Source organism: Lepidochelys olivacea (assembly GCF_965140295.1).
Source record: "Lepidochelys olivacea isolate rLepOli2 genome assembly, chromosome: 11".
NCBI lineage: Eukaryota > Metazoa > Chordata > Testudines > Cheloniidae > Lepidochelys > Lepidochelys olivacea.
In genome coordinates this window covers 69,763,501-69,785,581 of record NC_140421.1, presented here as the reverse complement: position 1 = coordinate 69,785,581, position 22,081 = coordinate 69,763,501, and the positions used below count along the sequence as shown (strand labels likewise).

The following is a 22,081-nucleotide window of genomic DNA, read 5'->3' as shown; positions in this document are numbered from 1 at the left end:
AAAATTGATTCTTGTTGTTGTTGCTGCTTTGGTTGGCCTTTTGTTTTATTGAATATGAGAATCAGTGAAGTGCTTATGAAAGTGAAGGATTAGTAGTAGTACTGTACTTTCTAGAGCCAGGGATACACAAACTCACTCTCCTGCTGGCAATAGCTCATCCAAACTGACCACTCTCCAAGTTTAAATCCAAGTTTAACCAGAACGTCTGGGGGAGGGGGGTAGGAAAAAAACAAGGGGAAATAGGCTACCTTGCATAATGACTTAGCCACTCCCAGTCTCTATTTAAGCCTAAATTAATAGTATCCAATTTTCAAATGAATTCCAATTCAGCAGTTTCTCGCTGGAGTCTGGATTGAACACTTCAATCTCTCTGGTCACGCAATCCCAGACATGAAGGTCGCTATCTTAAAACAAAAAAACTTCAAATCCAGACTCCAGCGAGAAACTGCTGAATTGGAATTCATTTGCAAATTGGATACTATTAATTTAGGCTTAAATAGAGACTGGGAGTGGCTAAGTCATTATGCAAGGTAGCCTATTTCCCCTTGTTTTTTCCTACCCCCCCCCCCCGACGTTCTGGTTAAACTTGGATTTAAACTTGGAGAGTGGTCAGTTTGGATGAGCTTTTGCCAGCAGGAGAGTGAGTTTGTGGGGGGGGGGGGGTGGAGGGTGAGAAAACCTGGATTTGTGCTGGAAATGGCCCAACTTGATGATCACTTTAGATAAGCTATTACCAGCAGGACAGTGAGGTGGGAGGAGGTATTGTTTCATGATCTCTGTGTGTGTATATAATGTCTCCTGCAGTTTCCACAGTATGCATCCAATGAAGTGAGCTGTAGCTCACGAAAGCTCATGCTCAAATAAATTGGTTAGTCTCTAAGGTGCCACAAGTCCTCCTTTTCTTTTTGCGAATACAGACTAACACGGCTGTTACTCTGAAACCTCTCTACATTCTAATTTTCAAACTGCCATTGGGGAGGTTATCAATATAGTTTGTAGTGCAAAACAAACAGGGTTTGAAGTAAGGCCAAGGAGTACTCAGATGCTGAACTGGGCTATCCTGCAAAGAAGAGCAATCCACTACAAGCAAAGGTAGCTTCCATCTTTTTGTTTGAATTGGAATCCCACTTCTATATAAACTTTGATTCTTGTGTAGTTTGGTCATTTGTGGGATGACATCTTACAGTGAATAATGCATATTAATGAAGGTTATCTGCAATTGAAGCCATGTATGAAAACCACCTCTTTTCATTTATTGTTTTCAAGAGATTTTACCTTTCGCAGCTTGTATATTTTTATCAAGCAAAGGAGCCAAGAACTGTAGGAATGAGTACATCTAGTCATTTGGCTAGACAAGCCCTTCTTAAACTGAAAAGGAGGACTTGTGGCACCTTAGAGACTAGCAAATTTATTTGAGCATAAGCTTTCGTGAGCTACAGCTCACTTCATCGGATGCATTCAGTGAACTGCTCCTTTTTAAAAATAAAAAGCATAACTTTCCATAGACACAAATATTAAAATCCTAAAACAAAGAACCCATGGCAGCAAGTCTGAGTCCAGGTCAACTGACTTGGGCTCATAGGACTCGCTGTACGTGGCTAAGAATAGCAGTGTTCCTGCACAGGCTCTGAGGCCCACCCCTCTCACCAGGTCTCAGAGCCCAAGCTCCGGCCTGAGCAGGAATGTCTAGACTACTATTTTTAGTCCTGTAGCGTGAGCCTGAGTCAGTTGACCCAGGCTCTGAGACTTTCTGCTGTGGGTTGGTTTGGTTTGGGTTTTTTTGGTTAATGTAGGCGTACCCTTAAATTTCCCCAGTTAGCATGATGTCAACTAGTCTGATTTCAGTGCAATTGAGAAGTACTTAGTGCCTTTCATGGTTTCCTTCCTCTTTCTTGCTATGTCTCATGTTAGCCTCCATAGAAAATAATCTGTTGATTGTGGTGGTACATTTTGGTGATGAAAATTTAACATTGTTTTCCAAAGAAGCATTTAGCTGTATATACTTGAGTTCATTTCCTTGGTTACCATTTACAAGGAGCTCTTGTAATCCTTGCCAGCTAAACTGTAAAGATGCCAGGTTGTGCCCATTGAAGAGAGTAATGATGAAGTGGGGTCATGGCATAGAAAAAAAAGATCTTTCTGCATAACTGTGCCTCAAAAAAGGATATTTCTCAAAGCACTAATATAGACACACTCTTAAATGCCATGAGAACAGGATAAAAAATGTTAAATAAAGGCACTACTTGAGCCACAGATAGTATCATTTCAGTTAAACTCTGTCCAACTCTTTCAGTATGAAGTATTTTCTATCTATTCTGTCCATCAGAAAATGAAACTTGTATTTTAAAGAACATCAGAACTACAAATCACAGTTATGCTTTGGAACCGCAGTAGAAATGTAACATCATATTGGAATTTTACTGACGTTATGAGAACTTGTATTGCTCCTTAAATAATGAAATTAGAATGTCACCTCTGTTCTAACATTCTGTACAAATTTCACAGGTAAATATGGCAGGAAAATCGGTGTAAAAATAACGTGTATGCTGTTTGGCCCAGTGTTAAAAAAAATATTTATTTGTGTTAAAAGGGTCAAAGCAAAAAGGTGAGTTTTTAATTAGATGTCTTTTCCTCAAACTTTGAAAATAAGTGTAAGTGTGTGTGTGTGTGTCTTTTAAAATAACTTACTTTGAAATAACTTCATTTTCTTTTTAAGTGATGAGCCAGGTGTCTCAGACAGTATTCTGCAAAAAAGAATACAAATTCACATGTCCCATTAAGACCCCAGGTTGTATGCTGTACTGATGCTGCAATAATGTACCTTGAGCTAGAGTGTTTTGCCTTTCTGAGAAGGAGTTACGCTGTGACTCGGGTATAACCAGTTTCTGTTGGCTTGGTAAGGCTCTAATAGGTAATAGATGGGACTATATCCTTGTCTCCAAGTAGTATGCTTTGTCAAAGGAATGTATAAGATTGCAAACATTCCCATCCAGAACGATAAGTTCTACTGAATTGAAATGAAATGCTGCAAGGTGGTTTGTGGTAATGTTACTTCACTGATTACCACAGCAAAGACGTTCTTAATCGTATTGTTTTGGCTGGGCTGGGCGAGGTTTATTGTATAATAGAGCACCCAAAGTTTTTGATATTCTCAGGGGGTTTTTTATGCAGGATTTGCCTTTATCTGCTCCTGCTCGAAGCCCAACTTTCCTGCTGATTTGAAAAACTGATTCCCTGGTCTGGTGAGACACAACGTACCATGGAGACAAAATGCCTGGGTGTGCCCTAACTTAAAGGCCAAACTTTATTGGCATTTGTTTGTGCTAGCAATTATTCTGACATTCTTTGTTGCAAACATTATGGGCCTTCTACCATACTCCCGTTTCCAGTTTACACAGGAGCTCTTTCATGATTATCGCTTGGGAGTTTCAAGTCCCTTCCGGTTTCATTCCCATGGAGTTTGATGTTTAGGGTTTAGGCTCCATATTAACATGTGCATATAAAGCATGCAGTATGTTTCTGTGTAACTGCAAATCATATGCATGTGCAATACCCTGATATATTCCTCAGGGGAGGGGGAAAAGATGTATTCAGTATCCTTTGATTAATACCTGTACTAGCTTCCTGATCCTTATAACTTTACTGCTGCTTTTCTGGTTAATTATTACTAATGCTGCTGCTCTTGTAGGCTTATGAAGAAAAGTGACAGCTACCTTTTTGTTTCTGTTTTTGTTTGTCTACATATAATGTTTCATTTGTACTGAAGGGTCTGCACTGTTAGCTTTCTCTTTGGGCTGCATTGGATTGGGATTGTAGGCAAGCACACTTCTGGTGTGAGCATTAGGCTTTTTCCGTAACTGTCTTCCTATATTTAATACATTTCACTCTCATTTATTTAATTTGTCCCTTTTGCAAGCTGGGTTCTTACAGGTGTAGCAAATGAATGTGTTGAGAAAATGGACCCTGACTAGCCGGTTAAAAATTTGAAAATGGGAGTCCTGAAGAAATTCCCCAGTGTAATAGTTCAGTAACTTCTCCCCGTACCATCTCCAGTTGCTGGGAAATAACAGTTGCTTGGATTCCTACCCAGGTGTCTTAGCCAGATCATTTCTTGGAGAGTCTTTTTTGCATAATTTGTTAATTAGAAGGAATATGCTACTGCCTCATCTGGAGTCTGGAGACTGCTTCAGAAAGAAGACCACACTGCATCAGTTACTTTAGATGGCTGTTTTTGCAATCATAAGGGCTACAAACATTTTTTAAAACAAATGAAATTTCTGGAAAAATTAATAGTTTAGCCAACCCCCACTTTCCAGTGAATGTGACCGAGCCACTGGTCAGTGGATTTTTTCCAAGTCTCTAGCAAACAATTTGTCTCCAGTTTACTAACACTACAACCACCACCATCAACCTGAGGCGGTTGAGCAGTTTGACTCTCAGCCAAGCAACATGAACCCACTTGGAATTTGCAAACCCTGGGGACAAGCCACTCAAGCATTCCAAATTGTGTTTTAGCTTGTTTACTTACAGAATCTTATAAGCCATTTCTTTCTTTTCACAACACTTCAGTTTTTTTAGGTGTGGTTGAGAGGTGGGGATTAGTTTTCGTAGATTTAAAAAGCTCTGGGGTTTAAAGGTACCTTTATATTCCTAGCATCTAGTCCTTCTATTTGATTACTTACATGGACATTGATATGCAACACCTTTTGTCACAACATCTGAGTGCTTCACATTTTAATAATTAAATTGTATAATCAACATAGGCTAGACAAATCCAATATGTTGACCCATTTGCAACTTTAAACAGTATGAGTCTTGTAACCTGTGTGTAAAATCTCAACCCAACCCTGTTTTAAAAAAAGTTGTGTGTTCTGAAAGCTGCCAGGGCTGCCAGGGCTGTTAAACTGCAAGTGCCATTGGGAATGGGTCTCTGCTGAAAACACACTGCTATTGGAACTTGAATTATATATATCCCATGAGTCCACAGCGGGCCTTAACATTCATGACTGATCATAGGGAAAGAGGGATTTTCTTAAGTAACCAGGTAGCACAGTGATTTACATATGGAAGCAAACATATCCAGTGTAGAATCTTAGGCAAAGGTACTGCATACAGTCCGCTGCCCACCACAGCTGGGTGACAGACTGGAATGTTTCTGCAGCTGAAGCTGCTTGGTGGTCTCCCAAAGCAATCCTAAATAAAGTATATTACTGTAATCCAACTTGTAGATGACAGAGGCATAGAACAATTCAAAAGGGTAGCTGTCTTGGAGAAGCAGGTATGATTTGGAGTTAGTTGTCTTGTCAACAGAATTTCTCCGTTAAGAATTTTTGTTTCCCCATAACTTAAAATTAGTATTTAAGAAAAGAACTGGCTAGAGCCAGACATAATGCAGGTAGGTACTATGAAAACTCCACTGCATTTGTTTCTGATGTGTAATACCTCTGCTGATCTGACCTTGGGCCTGCTGAGAGTAGAAATTGCCATCTTGCAATATGGAGACCATCAAATTAAATGTATGGCCAAAAGAGGACTTGAATATGGAAAAAAGTATACTAATATACTGAGCTACCTGGCACCTGAAATTCCTTTCTTCATCCGTATTGAGGACGATGCCTGTTGAAGAGAAAGTTATTACTAGTAACAGCATTCTCATTAGCAGAATTAAACAATTTTTGATTTAATATTTACAGTTATAAGAGCAACTGGAAGTGATTTCCAAAAATTCTCTCCCTTGAAGGAGAGAAGAGTTTCTCTTGGTTTGAAAATTTTAATGGAATATTCTTGCATTTCCTGAAAAATAGGCAAGAAATATCTTAAACTGGAAGAAACATTTGAAGTATAAACAGCATTGGTGGCTCACCACATGTGGTCGTTTTGGTCTCCAATCTATCCTTCGGTCATACCCTATGTTTTTTTTCCTGAATTTGACATCTAAGTAGTACTTCGAAAATTCTCTGATTTGTGACTCTATAATGTTTATATTCCCCCTTCTATAATTTAGTAACCCTCTTGAGGAGACTTGCCAGTTAATGTAAAGTGAAAGGAAGAGTCAGCAAATCTGCTGATCCAAATGTCACTGGATGAATGAGCGTTCTGGTAGACCCAGGGGAGCAGGAGTATGATTCTGTATACTCTAGCGTTCTGCTACTCCTATCCCTAACCTCACAGTTTCACAGGCTGAAGAAAGTGGTGGGTATTTCCCCATAGGACAGTGCAGGCCTATTATGAAAAAGCAAAGTTGCTATTTTTTTTTTAAATAAGTTGTCTTCTCAAATGACAGTTTTGAAGGACAGCTTGTAAATTATGCATACTTGGAGCACTTCTGCAGAGGAAGCCTTGTAGAATATGCTTGGCCTTTCTGGAACAATGGGACATGGTTGATATTCAGGAACTCACTGAATAAAATTACTGTGAAATACTAGCTTGTGAATAAAAAATTATTCTATGCACTTAAAAATGAATTAAGAAAACAATCTGCCTGTTATATGGATGATACTATGGGAACAGCATGAACTACTGAGTTCTTTGGCTGGGACTGGCAGTAGGTTGGGAGTTTATGGAAAAATTGAACTCTGTTGCTAGGTGGAGCCTCTACAGGCTTCTCCGTCGTTAGCTGGCTGACCAGGAAGGAACATAATGGCTTGGTTGCTGGGTAACAACCTATTTTGCTTGTCCATGCAATGTAAGGAATGGAGCCAAGAAGAGAGGACTCTATTGACAACAAACCTCCTCTAGTCTTCCAAAATGTCAACAGCTGAAAAATAACCATTGAAATTTAGATTATCTTCTCAGGGTCATGTCTATTCCTGCCTGTTTTCTTTGTGGGAGATGGTGTGCATGCGTACATTAGGTGAAATCCTCACCCCATTAAAGTTAATGGGAGTTTTGCTATTGACTTGAGCATGGCCAGGATTTTGCTTACTGTGCATAGATCTGTCCTTCTGTACCTATAAATATCACGTAGTATTACGCTAAAGGTGAAATCTTAAGGAAGTGACTTAAAAGTGTGTGATAATCTGCGTTAGTATTTGGTTTGAGTTTGGGGAAACAAAACGTTACAATCCGTTTTGGTTTAGTGTTTAAGGAATTTTAGAACACTATGAAATGTACTGGTGTCCAACTCCATCTCCTGATTGACAACATAAGAACGTCCATAGTGGATCAGATCGAGGTCCATCTAGCCCAGTATCCTGTCTTCTGACAGTGGCCGATGCCTAGTGCTTCAGAGGGAATGAACAGAACAGTTCATCATCAAGTGATCCATCCAAAATGATCTATCCGAAATGGGTAGAGTACAGGTAGTGACAGTTTAGGATTCTCTTAATTGTTCTGCTGTTGTCTCTCATCCTTAACCGGTAGTGTACAGATTTCGGTGAACTCTAAACTAATCGCTGTCAACCTCTCCACCCTTGTTCCTTGCTTTTTGTTCCCTTTTTTAGTCAGTCAGAATTAAGTTCCCATTGATTACAGAAGAGAAGTTTTCCTTGTGTCACACTCAACATTGATGACCCACCTGTTTTTTTTTTTTTAAATAAAATCTATGTAAATGAAGCCAGCATACTGATGTAATTGTGCCAAAGTGGCAGGCACTTCAGTTGGATTTTTCCAAGGTGTGAACATTGGTCACGTGTGAGAATCCACTCAAGCATTATTAAATGTAAACTTTCAATGCACCCAGAGTAGCAGCTTGGGTAATGTCCATATCCTAGATGGCAGAGATGTAAACACAGGCCACTATTTTAGTGTAGTTATTGCTGATGATGGGGTTTTTGCTTCACATTATCAACATAAGCATGACCATACTGGGTCAGATCAAAGGGCCATCTAGCCCAGGATCCTGACTTCCGACAGTGGTCAATGCCAGGTGCCACTGAGGGAATGAACAGAATAGGTAATCATCAAGTGATCCATTCCCAGTTTCTAGCAAAGATAGGCTAGGGCAGGGGCGGGGAAACTTTTTGGCCTGAGGGCCACATTGGTTTTCAGAAATTGTGTGGAGGGCCGGTTAGGAGAGGCTGTGCCTCCCCAAACAGCCAGCTGTGGTCCGGCCCCTGCCCCCTATCTGACTCCCCCTGCTTCTCACCCCTTGATAGCCTCCCCCGCCCTGCCCCGGGACCCCTGCCCCATCCTCCTTCCCTCTCTGTCCCCTGACCGCCCCCTCTCCTTCCTGACTAGCCCCCCGACCTCTGCCCCCTCCACCGCCCCCGGAACCCCCGCCCCATCCAACCCCTCCTCTCCTTCCTGACTGCCCCCTCCCATGGGGATCCCTGCCCCATCCAACCACCCCTTCTCCCTGACCGTCCCTGGAACTCCTGCCCCCATTCAACCCCCTTGTTCCCCGCCCTCTGATTGCTCTGACCCCTATCCACACCCCCTGACCACCACCCCGAACTCCCTCGCTCCCTGCCCCCTTACCGTGCTGCTTGGAGCACCGGTGGCTGGTGGTGCGGCTACACCAGGACAGGCAGCTGTGCTGCGCAGCACAGAGCACCAGGTCAGGCTGGGCTCTGCAGCTGCGCTGCCCCAGGAGCTTGCAGCCCTGCTGCCCAGAGCCTTGCGCCGGCGGCGCAGTGAGCTGATCCTGCAGGGGAGGAGGGACATCGGGGGAGGGGCCGGGGGACAGCCTCCCGGGCCAGGAGCTCAGGGGCCAGGCTGAACGGTCCTGCGGACCTTAGTTTGCCCATCTCTGGGCTAGGGACACCATGCCTGCCCATCCTGGCTAATGGCCATTGATGGACCTATTCTCCATGAACTTATCTAGTTCTTTTTTGAACCCTGTTATAGTCTTGGCTTTCACAACATCCTCTGGCAAAGAGTTCCACAGTTTGACTGTGCGTTGTGTGAAAAAATACTTCCTTTTGTTTGTTTTAAATCTGCTGCCTATTAATTTCATTTAGTGACCCCTAGCTCTTGTGTTATGAGAAGGAGTAAATAACACTTTCTCCACACCTGTCATGATTTTATAGACCTCTATCATATCCCCCCTCAGTTGTCTTTTCGAAGTTGAAAAGTCCCAGTCTTATTAATCGCTCCTCATATGGAAGCCGTTCCATACCCCTAATAATTTTTGTTGCCCTTTTCTGAACCTTTTCCAATTCCAATATATTCTTTTTTGAGATGGGACGACCACATCAGCACGCAGGGTGAAAAGTTGGGTAAGAGGCAAAAAGGAATTCTGTTTACAAGTGGATCTCAGAATTTTTTTCTGATTTTAAAAATAAGTTTATGCACTACCATAAAAATGTCATGTAGTAGCACAAGGGGCTTCATAAAGCAGCACAGACTATTTGTATTTGACAGCCTGTAAAGTGATGGTTGTAGAAAACACTACAGTAATAAACACATCCTGTTCTTGGTGTTGTGGTGCTGGTTGGGGTAAGACTAAGGAACATTGAATGATTTTGCTGCAGACTTGCAGATTACGACAGTTGCTTAGTCAAAGATCCTGTGCCGAGGGAAGAGGAAAAATCAGCTTGTCTGCCTTCCTGCACCTTTGGAGCCAGCTGCTCACTTGCTGACTCAAGAACTGTAGTTACTGACAGGCGTGGAGCCGTGAGCTATTACTGTCCTGCCATTCCCTTGAAGTAGGGTGGGGAGAGTAGGTGGAAACTTCAATACAAATGTGAACTGAAAGAACTGAAAGTTTTGTGGGAGGAAATCTGTGCTTGTGCTTGTGTTTTCTGAAGCGGCGAAGGAAGGATTCCTTTATGAAGCACACTGACTCTTTGTGTGGTCCCTAGAGCACCTGTGTGACTCGCCCTGTGTCTTGACCGCTCCCCTAGGTGGATTCTGTGTCAGCAGAGCAGGCTGACAGAAATGTGAGGATTTTGGAGAGGTGGACAGAGTCATCTTGTTTGTTTGGATAAACACTGGACAAACTGGATCAGAAATACTTTCCTGGGATGTTAAGTAAATAAAGCAGAAGCCTAGCAAGTAGTAAAGTGGATATTTTGTTTCCCTTTTCGTGTACGAACTTCAAAGACTCTGACGGTGAATAACAAACTTTGCGGCCATGCAAACGGAAGCAGACTGCTTCAGTCCAGAAGCTCAGAAACTGGTAAGGAAGGTGGGGGGAAATAATTTGCTAGTCCAAATCTCCTGTTGTTTGTGCTGTCTTTAAAAGTTTAAAAATGAGGTACTAGTTAATGGGTGTATTGATATTTGTGGAAAGCTCCACTGTGTGTTGTGCCTTTGACACGTTAGTCTCTGATTACATTTAAGAAGCTGTGGTTTACTGTAGTGTGAAGTAGGAAGTGAATGTGCATAAATACATTATAAATGTTATGCTTTATGCACCAGAATATACATTCCATGAGTCTGCAGCTATACTTGTACAAAGAACAATTCAGTTTATCTGCTTGTGTTGTGATGTTTCTATTAACTACATAAATGTTCTTGAATATTACTTGTTACTGTTTTATACAGCAAAGAAACTTTTAAAGAAGGTTTCTATGTACAATAAATAAATTAATTGCAGAAATTTGTGAGAAGTGTGATAATTATCATAAGGTAAAAGATCTTCCCATGAACTATAGGAATTCAAATTCTTTTCCCCAAGCTCTGCAAAGTGCCAGTGTAACATTACCCTGGAAACGTCAACAAAAACTCTGTACGGATCAAATGCATTTCAGATAATAGAACTGTATGTCTTGCATTTTGCTGGTATAATAGAAAGATGGTTGGTGTGTCATCTCAGATTTTCAGCCTCAAAGGGAGTGTAAAGTGGGGAGGAGAGTTGATGTTCATTATTGTTTTTCTTTGACTTTTTTTCTTAATATTCTTTAATTTTTTTCCATTTGAACTTGAATCTTTTTGAACCCGTTGGTGCCATCGATCTACTCCATAAATTTTTTTTGTCACTGTAGTTGGTGTCAGCCTCCTACTTCTTAACATTTTACATGTATAAATACAAACATTTGGAGAAACAATAAGGACATGCTTCTGAATGTGAAATGCGTCATTTGGGAGAGTTCTTTCAATGAGACAGACAAGGAAAGTGTTCAGGTAGCTTGTTTAAGGAAAAGAAATAGAGATTCTCCTCATACACAGAAACATCTGGCATATATTCGGCTTGCTGCCAGCAGAATGGGTGTTCCTGTGTATTGCATTCAATCTTGCAAGAGCGAAGAGGGGAAGGGGGGGATTGTAAGAGGTAACTCTAAACTTAAGTTATTACTTAAAAAGTTAACTTCTTTCTGCAAAGTAAAACCCTTAATTTGTCTCTGAATTACTAGCATTATTCCCCACTATGCCGGGGGGGTTTGGACTTAATTGCAGTGTAGACATTCAGGCTTGGACTGCAGCCCAAGCTCTGGGACCCTTCCACCTTGCAGGGTCCTAGAGCCCAGGTGCCAGCCGAGCCCAAACGTCTATTCTCAAATTGACTTCCACTTGCAATACATGAAGGTGGGCTCCTCCCTCACTGAGGCAGCTCACACTCCTTGAGCTGGCCGTGTGGGGCTTTTTTAGAAAAAAATTAATGTATTTTAAAACAGATGGGGATTGAGCTCCCACCTGCTTAAACTGTCACTAATTCACAGCATCAGAATGGCTAAATACTTCTGTGCTGGGCATCATACAACATAAAATAAAGCAGGAACGTGAGGGGCCTTAGGGCTAGCTGTCAGTCCCTATTGTTACTTGTTACTTCTAAGTGTTACCTTTAGAAGATTGCTACTGACCAAATGCAATAATTAAATTTTATATCAACACTTCAAATATTACGTGTTTTTAATAAGTTATTTTTCTCAGGCCTAGTTTAAAAAAAGTTGAAAGTACCTAGAGCCAGTTACTATCTATTCCTTGTTTGGCCTATTGAAGAGGGGGGAGGGGGAAGAGAAAAATATCTAAACCATTTATAGCTTGATTTAGCCTGTGAGCAGACATGCCAACAGAGTTTTAGCTTAATGTTCGAAGTTCCAAAACAGTTCCGTGTATGTACATGCAATACACAAAAGATTTACAATGGAAACAGGCATTCATGGGCTTATATCTAAGGTGTGGATTTTTGGCACATGGTTAAGTGAGTGTAATTAATGCATTTATAAATGATTAGGTTGCTAAAGGAGGAACTTGTTTTAATTTTTGTCCTGGTGCAGTCTATACAGGTGAAAGGTGAAGAGCTAAACAGACTCTACAGTGGTCCACGGGTCAGATAGTGTGAATAAGCTATGCCAAGAACCTTGAAGCTCATTCCTTAGCAATGGGGCTGATGTTTGTGAAGCATTATGAGCTGAGATAAACATTTACTAAGGGCTTGTGCACACTTACATTTTATAGTGCTCTAACTTGCTGGCTCAGGGGGGTGAAAAATCACCCCCCTGAGCGCAGCAAGTCTGAACACTTTGAAGTGCTAGTGTAGACAGGCTCCGAGCGGTGGAGGTGGATTACCAGGAGTGCTGGGGGAGCTCTTCAAAGCGCTGCCATGGGAGCGTTCCCGCGACAGCGCTTTGAAGTTTCCAGTGTAGCCATTCCCTAAGGAATTGGAGGAGTGAGTCCTATTAGTCTGGTCACCTGGGTACTTCCCTAGATTTTTGTTGTTGAAAGTAAAGAATTAAGGAATTATTCCACAAATCAAACTGTTCTTGTGGGTGAACAATTTCAGTATTTCTAAAAAACGCTAAAAAAAACCACTGCAGAATTTGGCAATATTAATAAACAGTGGGACAGCTTTGATGTAGATTTTAATTATTTTATTGGAAAATTGTAAAACTTTGCTTTAAATACATGAACAGTCTTTTGTTTTTATTTTTTAAATACCATTTCTGTGGTTGAGTTGGCACTGCTGGTCTGCTTCCTGAGCCGTCTGGTCTCATCAATCTTGTTCATTCAGTGACACTCAGATGTAAAACAACATTGTCTGGTACTGGCTGGAGTTTGGTTCTGTCTCTTTAATTTAGGTCATGATTGCTTCACAAGTGAGAAGGAAGGAGTGATGACAATTTCATTTCGGTAACTGAGTAACCCATTCATTACATTTGCACCTTACTAAACAATGGTGAAGGGGAATAAATGTACAAAAATATCTGGTCTTGTTGCTAGTACTTGTGGCTGAGGATAGCAGTGTTTAGCCAAATGGGTTATCACAAGCAATGTACCACTTGGATAGAGAAATTTTAAATGGCTAATCTACAGCAAAGCCTTGGTTACATTGCTTTATTTTTCCAGTTTACTGATTGAATGTATATCATAGACAAGTGGAATGAAGGCCAGTATAAAGTATGGAGAAAACAAGCCTTTAACTGTGAAACAGTGGGGCAGAACTGATTAATTTTTCCTGTTAATCAGGAAAAACATTCAAAACATAAACTGTTGGATGTATTTTTTAGCATAATGGTAATAACTTTAAAGCAGAAAGTGAGAATAAATTGATTCTCGAGATGGAAAAAATATTGTGGCTGTTGCATACAGATTGCCACTTTGGTAAGTTACTGAACTTTCAGTGAGATTCTTTTCGTTTAATTAGTGCTTTAATAACGTGATCTGCATAAGAATGAACTCCTACAGGCAACTTGTTTCTGCTCACAAGCTGTTTCTTTAACCCTTTCCCTTCACAGAAAGCACATGCTGTTGGCTTTGAATATTAGACCCTTGGTAAAATCAAGTCTCTTTGAATAATTGTACTGTTTTAATGATTTATCTCGAGAGTTGTTTGAAGATTTCTATATCTGGAATCGTTCATGGGGATTACAAAGGTCACTGTGGCTGGATTTCTTGCTATCCACAGGTTTCAGAGTAGCAGCCGTGTTAGTCTGTATTCACAAAAAGAAAAGGAGGACTTGTGGCACCTTAGAGACTAACCAATTTATTTGAGCATAAGCTTTTGTGAGCTACAGCTCACTTCATCGGATTGAGCTGTAGCTCACAAAAGCTTATGCTCAAATAAATTTGTTAGTCTCTAAGGTGCCACAAGTCCTCCTTTTCTTGTTGCTATCCAGAGTTTCCTATCTCTGTTGGCTGTTTGTCAGGAGTTCCAATTTAACAGTGAAGTCCGCATGTTTCAGAGAGCTATTTCTTTATGCATGTACATCTTCAGGGTATGCTTGCGTCACAGAAACATGTTCATAATCAAATCCATCAATTTTATCTTGATGTAAATACATTTCTGAATGTTACTTCCCTGTGCTTGCAGGGGACAATGTGCCCTTTAGGCAGGAAGTGAGAACTTCCTTAGTCATTGTTCTATTATATACTGGCTGTGCTGGGGCAGTGTGAGAAATGGGTGTAAATACAATATTGTAGGTGATCATTCCAACTGGGCTTCTGGTTTAGGTTGGTATTGGTATTTAGAAGGTGAGACTCCATAATTCTGGATAACTAACCCTAATTTCGGTTCCCTGGTGACCTTTGTCTGCAGGTAAAATCAAAAGTAATTGGCATGTTCAAGATACTGTATTGGAGCTAGAGAAACTGACTAGATTTACAGGCTGCAGTATTCTTTTTTTCCTGGGTGATGCTGGAGAGGTTGAACGGAATAGGTAGGATAAATATCTGTATATTAAATGGGATGGATTTTCCATCGGAAAAAGTCACTTGAGTTTTTTATTTTGAGTAGAGTAAGGTAGAGAAGAACATCAAACTTTTCTATTGTAGCAGTGTGTCTATTTTAGGGCCTGTAGTGGCTTTAAAATGTCACAGTATGCATTTACTGCAGTATTTTGGACAACTTCAGTAGAAAGCTGTAGTTTTTGTAATAATGCTGGCTTCTGTGCCCTCCTTGCCACAGTAATTGTCTCCGGTTTCCTCTGCCCTACCCAAGGCAGTCTTTGGAGCTCTTCTCTATTCTTTTGCACGATTTGCCTAACAGAAATGGTAACTTCATCTTTTTCACCTGTCAGACAAGGAGCATACAAAAACTTTTTAAAGTGTACCTGGACTTCAAATTTTAATTAATGTTCTGCTTGTTTCTCTGGTAGTTACATTTGTATGTGTCCCTATCTGTTTTGGATAAATTTCTTGTATTAGAGGCCTGTATTTCTCCCCAACCCCCCCCCCCCCCACCCCCGGTGTTGGCAGTGTTTGAAGGATGAAGTAATCTACAAAATAGCTGACTAACCTGAGGCAAATGGTTACTTTTAACCTTGAATACCAAAAGAAGTTCTTCCCATCAAACTTTGAGATTCTCATGTTAATCTTCACTCACACTTTTTACTACTGTAACATTTTGTAGCTTTTCAAAAAATATATTTTTAAAGTCATTGTAAGTATTGCCAACTCTAAATATTCAAAAATCAGGAGTCAGGCTCACCAAAAATCATGAGATTATATAAAAATAATAACTTTGATGTTCTTGTTACTTGCTTGCTGCTTGCTGTTGTCTTTAATAATGAAGGCTGAAATCATCACATATCCACTTGACTCCAGGAGCTGGGGCTTTAGGGAAAACAATTATGATGAGGCTCATGACAAAGTCATGAAGGTTGGGAACACTTTAGTGATTTCACTAATGTGAAGTTCAGCAGCCTCCTCACACTTGGGGGACTTTCTCCCATCATCACCCCCTCAAGTTAGACCCAAGTTAGTCTTTTACATGCTTATCTGCTTGGACTGGAGGAGTGCCAAATTCACCCAGGCAAAGCCTGTTCTGGCTTAGTTAGGAAACAGCAGGAGAGAAATATGCAATTAAAATTGCTACTTGCATGATGCACAGGAAATCAGGATATTTATAGCAGAAAACTGAACACGAGCAAGCTAAGCCAGACACTTCCGAACAGAGATCTAGTCCATCTTGAATGCAAAAAACACCTCTTCGTGGAGGAAGTGTTTAATTTTCATGAGTTCTCACACTACAGCATTCTGCTCTACTTCAGTTCTTATACTGCACCCTTCATTGTAATCTGGTTTTTAATGTTTCTGTAAAGTTCAGCTTGAATGAATAGTCACATGTGATGCCTGTTCATATGTTAACAGATTTTAAGTGCTCTGTGTGCAGTAATATAATCGTGCACAGTAGTTCTCATTTGTCACAACTTTACCAGCTTGACTAAAATTTTTAGATTTAAAATGAGTCTCTGCTGTTAATCTCACAAGTTAACAACACAAACCTTTCCTGCAGACTTCAGTGTATGATTGAACCACTTATAGATCTTAATGCTCAGATTTTCATGACATTTCATTGTGTGTAAAGTCTCTATTGTAGGCTAATCATCTGACATTTAGGAGTAACTTTTTCCGTGCAGTGCACAGGAATCCCTACATACAACACTGGAAACCTCACCTGATTTTTGAGTGACCTTGGACAAGTAGAGACTGGAGAGCATCATGATTAGTCTCTCTGAAAGGGTGTGGTCTGTATTGCTGTTACTTTCCCAGGTAGCTGCTTTCCTGAACACCACTGAATTTTCTGGGGCAGTTGATCAGCGTCCCACCTGAACCTTGGACAGTGCTTTGAACTGCATGCATAGGTGTACTTGCTTCATGAGGAAGGGAGCTAGGATGACAGAGAACAAATAAGCAGTCAAAACAACAGGGTGGATGATATAGGACTGCCAGTTGAGGTTTTTCCTTTACAAATCAATCTACTCTAAAAAAAAAATGAAAATTTAAAATCTTGTTTTGAAATACTGGGTTGCAGCTTAAACAACATGGCAACAACAGGTATTAACAATGTATAAATAGTCACTGCTGCTTATCATGCTGACCAGTATCCTCTTGTTACCCTGTGCTCCTAACGTATTTGTTGTATTCACCTGTTGTCTCCCATCTTACTTAGATTGTCAGTTTTTATGGGCGGGGTCCACTTCATTTTTTGCATGATTGTACGGTGTTTAGCACAATAGGGTTGGGACCTCTGTGCTACCACAATATAAATAGGCAGTCTGATAAAATGCTGGAGAGGGGCAGCATAAAAGTACCCAGTGTGTGATGAGCACTTAATTAAAAATATAATGCTAAAACAGTTCTAAATGCAAAAACAAATTGGTTGTAACATACATATTGATCTCATCAAAGTGGATTGTTTTAAAGTAAGTACTTTCTCATACTGACAAAGCGGGACGATCAGTGAGTTATCTTAAGTGCCTATACACAAATGCAAGAAGCTTGGGAAACAAGCAGGGAGAACTGGAAGTCCTGGCACACTCAAGGAATTATGATGTGATTGGAATAACAGAGACTTGGTGGGATAACTCACATGACTGGAGTACTGTCATGGATGGATATAAACTGTTCAGGAAGGACAGGCAGGGCAGAAGGTGTGAGAGTTGCGTTGTATGGAAGAGAGCAGTATGACTGCTCAGAGCTCCTGTATGAAACTGCAAAAAACCTGAGTCTCTCGATTAAGTTTAGAAGCATGAGCAACACGGGCGAAGTCGTGGTGGGAGTCTGCTATAGACCACCAGACCAGGGGATGAGGTGGACGAGGCTTTCTTCCGGCAACTAATGGAAGTTACTAGAGCGCAGGCCCTGGTTCTCATGGGAGACTTCAGTCACCCGGATATCTGTTGGGAGAGCAATACAGCAGTACACAGACAATCCAGGAAGTTTTTGGAAAGTGTAGGGGACAATTTCCTGGTGTAAGTGCTGGAGGAATCAACTAGGGGCAGAGCTCTTCTTGACCTGCTGCTCACAAACCGGGAAGAATTAGTAGGGGAAGCTAAAGTGGATGGGAACCTGAGAGGCAGTGACCATGAGATGGTTGAGTTCAGGATCCTGACACAAGAAAGAAAGGAAAGCAGCAGAATACGGACCCTGGACTTCAGAAAAGCAGACTTTGACTCCCTCAGGGAATTGATGGGTAGGATCCCCTGGGAGAATAACATGGAGGGAAAGGAGTCCAGGAGAGCTGGCTGTATTTTAAAGAATCCTTATTGAGGTTACAGGGACAAACCATCCCGATGTGTAGAAAGAATAGTAAATATGGCAGGCGACCAGCTTGGCTTAACAGTGAAATCCTTTCTGGTTTTAAACACAAAAAAGAAGCTTACAAGAAGTGGAAGATTGGACAAATGACCAGGGAAGAGTATAAAAATATTGCTCGGGGATGCAGGAGTGAAATCAGGAAGGCCACATAACACCTGGAGTTGCAGCTAGCAAGAGATGTTAAGAGTAACAGGAAGGGTTTCTTCAAATATGTTAGCAACAAGAAGAAAGTCAAGGAAAGTGTTGGCCCCTTACTGAATGATGGAGGCAACCTAGTGACAGAGGATGTGGAAAAAGCTAATGTACTCAATGCTTTCTTTGCCTCTGTCTTCACGAACAAGGTCAGCTCCCAGACTGCTGCACTGGGCAGCACAGCATGGGGAGGAGGTGACTAGCCCTCTGTGGAAAAAGAAGTGGTTCGGGACTATTTAGAAAAGCTGGACGAGCACAAGTCCATGGGGCTGGATGCATCCGAGAGTGCTAAAGGAGTTGGCGGATGTGATTGCAGAGCCATTGGCTATTATCTTTGAAAACTCATGGCGATCGGGGGAGGTCCTGGATGACTGGAAAAAGGCTAATGTAGTGCCCACCTTTAAAAAAGGGAAGGAGGAGGATCTGGGGAACTACAGGCCAGTCAGCCTCACCTCAGTCCCTGGAAAAATCATGGAGCAGGTCCTCAAGGAATCAATTCTGAAGCACTTAGAGGAGAGGAAATTGATCAGGAACAGTCAGCATGGATTCACCAAGGGCAAGTCATGCCTGACTAATCTAATTGCCTTCTATGAGGAGATAACCGGCTCTGTGGATGAGGGGAAAGCAGTGGACATGTTGTTCCTTGACTTGAGCATAGTTTTTGATATGGTCTCCCACAGTATTCTTGCCAGCAAGTTAAAGTAGTATGGGCTGGATGAATGGACTATAAGGTGGATAGAAAGCTGGCTAGATGACCTCCTGAGGTCCCTTCCAACCCTGATATTCTATGATTCTATGAAGTACTAGTGCCTTGTTTGGAATTATGCTGCATTGATTTTTCCAGTGTTGCTGCTTGCAACTTCACAATGTGCAGTATTGGTTGTAGTTAGCCATTTTTATTTTATAATATTCAACAGTCAGTCAGCAGGAACCGTAACATGTTTGTCTTTGATTCTAAGAGCTGGTTTCATTAACAAGTGTTTAATTCTAAATAGCTATGTGATCATGAGCAAGAATATACTTCTGCATTAAAATACACCATCTTGGGAAACCAGCCATTAGTTCATTGAAGCTTCTACATGAAAATCTGTTCTCTTCCATCTAATTCTGTGTGTATGATTTGAATTTACATGTATTGGATGGAGTGAAAATGTATTGATTTGCTGCCTGAATATGCTGAGTATATATTGATTTAAGAAGAATAAACTGGTAGATCCCTAGGGATTGTATTAATCTCTAAATATTTTTATACCTTATACCTCATCCAATCCATACTTCAGCTTGCTGGCAAGAATACTGTGGGAAACTGTATCAAAAGCTTTGCTCAAGTCAAGATATATCATGGCCACTGCTTTTCCCATATCCACAAATCCAGTTATCTTATCTTACAGAAGGCAATCAGGTTGGTCAGGCATGATTTGCCCTTGGTGAATCCATATCGGCTATTCCTGATCCCCTTCCTCTCCTCCAAGTGCTTCAAAATGGATTCCTTGAGGACCTGCTCCATGATTTTTCCAGGAACTGAGGTGGGGCTGTAGTTCCCCGGATTCTCCTTCTTCCCTTTTTTAAAGATGAGCACCATATTTGCATTTTTCCAATCGTCTGAGACCTCCCCTGATTGCCACGAGTTTTTAAGGATAATGGCCAGTGGCTCTGCAATCATATCACCCAACTCCCTCATCACCGTTAGATGCATTGCATCTGGCCCCATGGACTTGTGCATATCCAGCTTTTCCTAATAGTCCTTAACCTGTTCTTTCACCACTCACCTCCTCCCCATACCATTCTGTCCAGTGCAGCAGTCTGGGAGCTGACCTTGTCTGTGAAGACCGAGGCAAAAAAAAGCATTGAGTACTTCAGCTTTTTCCAGATCTCTCACTAGGTTGCCTCCCCCATTCAGGAAGGTCAGGGAAAGTGTGGGACCCTTATTCTTGTTGCTAACATAGCTGTAGAAACCCTTCTTGTTACCCTTCACATCCCTTGCTAGCTGCAACTTCAGTTGTGCTTTGGCCTTCCTGATTACACCCCTGCATGCTGGAGCAATATCTTTATACTCCTCCCTAGTCATCTGTCCAAGTTTCCACTTCTTGTAAGTTTCCTTTTTGTGTTTAAGCTCACCGAAGATTTTACTGGTAAGCCAAGCTGGCCTCTGTCATATTTGCTATTCTTTCTGCACATCAGGATGGTTTGTTCCTGCGCCCTCAATAAGGCTTCTTTAAAATACAGCTCTCCTGGACTCCTTTCCCCCTCATATTAACCTCCAAATAACATAGTGCTGTAGATAGACATAGACAGTTATAAATAATGCTGTGTACAGCAGAGGTTAGGTCAGTATAACTGTATTGCTCAGAGGTGTGGACTTTTCACACCTCTGAGAGACATAATTGTACCAATGTAAGTTTATAGTGTAGACCTGGCGGGAGAGACAAGGTGGGTGAGGTAATATCTTTTATTGCACCAATTTCAGTTGGTGAGAGAGACAAGATGGTCCAATAAAAGATATTACCTCACCAACCATGTCTCTCTAATATTATATAAATAGTTGTTAAAATTATTGATTGAAGCCAATGCTTTCCTGGAAAGATTTTAAAATCAATATTTTTATCACTTGACATTTTAGCCTCTGGCTGCCAGGTAAAGTAGCTACATATACTCTGTACTGAATCCATACTTATCCCAATGGCTGAGGGGGTGGGGAAGACATTCCCTTTAAAGAAAGTCCCCTAACCAATTATTCTGAGTGATGCAGGTTATGACCAGTTCCCCTGGAGACTGAATTATCTCTTTCCTCTGTTTCAGAGTCCCAAGGTCACTCTAATCAATTTAGGCAATGCATTTTAATTAAATTCATGCATATTGGATGGAGCAAAGCACCAGTAGCTACAGTATAATACTGTAACTTAACAAATTGCATTGCTGCTAATCAGACATTCTCCAAAATGGGTGCTGTACTTGATAAACTTTGGCAACTGCAGCAGAGTTGTGAAACTAGAATTGCCAGTTTTTTCCCTGTGGTTCAGTTTTGCCTATAAGAAGCCTTTACCGTTTGCATCTCAGTGTGAATTCTCCCTCTCCTCTACATAGGTCAAACCAGAAGCAATGCTAGAAAGTTTAACAAGAAACACAAACATTCTTCATGATCTCTGTGTGTATATAAAGTCTACTGCAGTTTCCACGGTATGCATCCGATGAAGTGAGCTGTAGCTCACGAAAGCTCATGCTCAAATAAATTGGTTAGTCTCTAAGGTGCCACAAGTACTCCTTTTCTTTTTATTCTAAATACAGTGACCTTGAAAGTCAGAGTTTTAGGGACGTGCTTTTCCACTCTTTCCAGAGTTCTGTATATACAATGAAACCTTGCTATGTTGACTGGGCAGGTAATTGAGAAAGGTAATTGTCAAAGTTCTTGATACCCATGAGTCATTTAATAGCCACTAGTGCTGAGTATTGTAGAATGGTCTAATTTTCTAAATTTAACCTTGCATTACAATCTGCGCCTGTGTGGGACATAAAATAACAGATGTTCCTGCAACACCTTTACGCATTTTAACATTTGAAAATTTATAGTCAGTGAAATAAAATTGACTAATGTAGGGGCAGTACAGTGTATTTGTGGTCAAATATATTTTAATACCGCTTCACGGGCTGAAGGGTAAAAAAGGCATCTCCAAAGAGCATATGGATTATGCATATTACCTGTTCCAAAGCATCTATGCCCTTGAAATGTATACAATGGATGTCTTAGAGGCCTCTGCTCAACCACTGAAGTTAATAGATCTGAACTGTTTAGAACAGGGACTATGACTCCTGTTCGAACAGTACCAGGCACATGCTGTTAGACTGCAGGTTCTTCAGGCATGCGTATTACATATGTCCAGTGCTGAGCACACTTAGTGTGCCATACATAACCTTAATATTCTGGGACTACAAAGGTCTGAGACACTTTTGCAGGCAGCTTAAGTGACTTACTGTACCTACAGTTTTTCAACAGGTATATTTGCACTTTATTCTTCCATGGCAAAGCTCA

The 22,081-nt window shown here is 41.1% G+C and overlaps 1 protein-coding gene across 20 annotated transcripts in view; it reads left to right on the top strand.

Annotated features, from left to right (window-relative positions):
• LRRFIP1 (LRR binding FLII interacting protein 1) overlaps positions 1 to 22,081 on the top strand; it is a 184,459-nt gene that overhangs the window by 69,371 nt on the left and 93,007 nt on the right. The window contains exon 1 of one of the 20 annotated variants that reach the window (XM_084644016.1): positions 9,492 to 10,060. The exons of 13 other annotated variants lie outside the window; for them this stretch is intronic. In XM_084644016.1, coding sequence (XP_084500142.1) covers positions 10,016 to 10,060 — 45 coding nt within the window. In that variant the 5' untranslated portion in view covers positions 9,492 to 10,015. Of the gene's footprint in view, positions 1 to 9,491; positions 10,061 to 22,081 lie in introns of those variants that run through there. 6 more of the 20 variants (XM_084644021.1, XM_084644010.1, XM_084644011.1 and 3 more) reach the window with 6 other exon arrangements.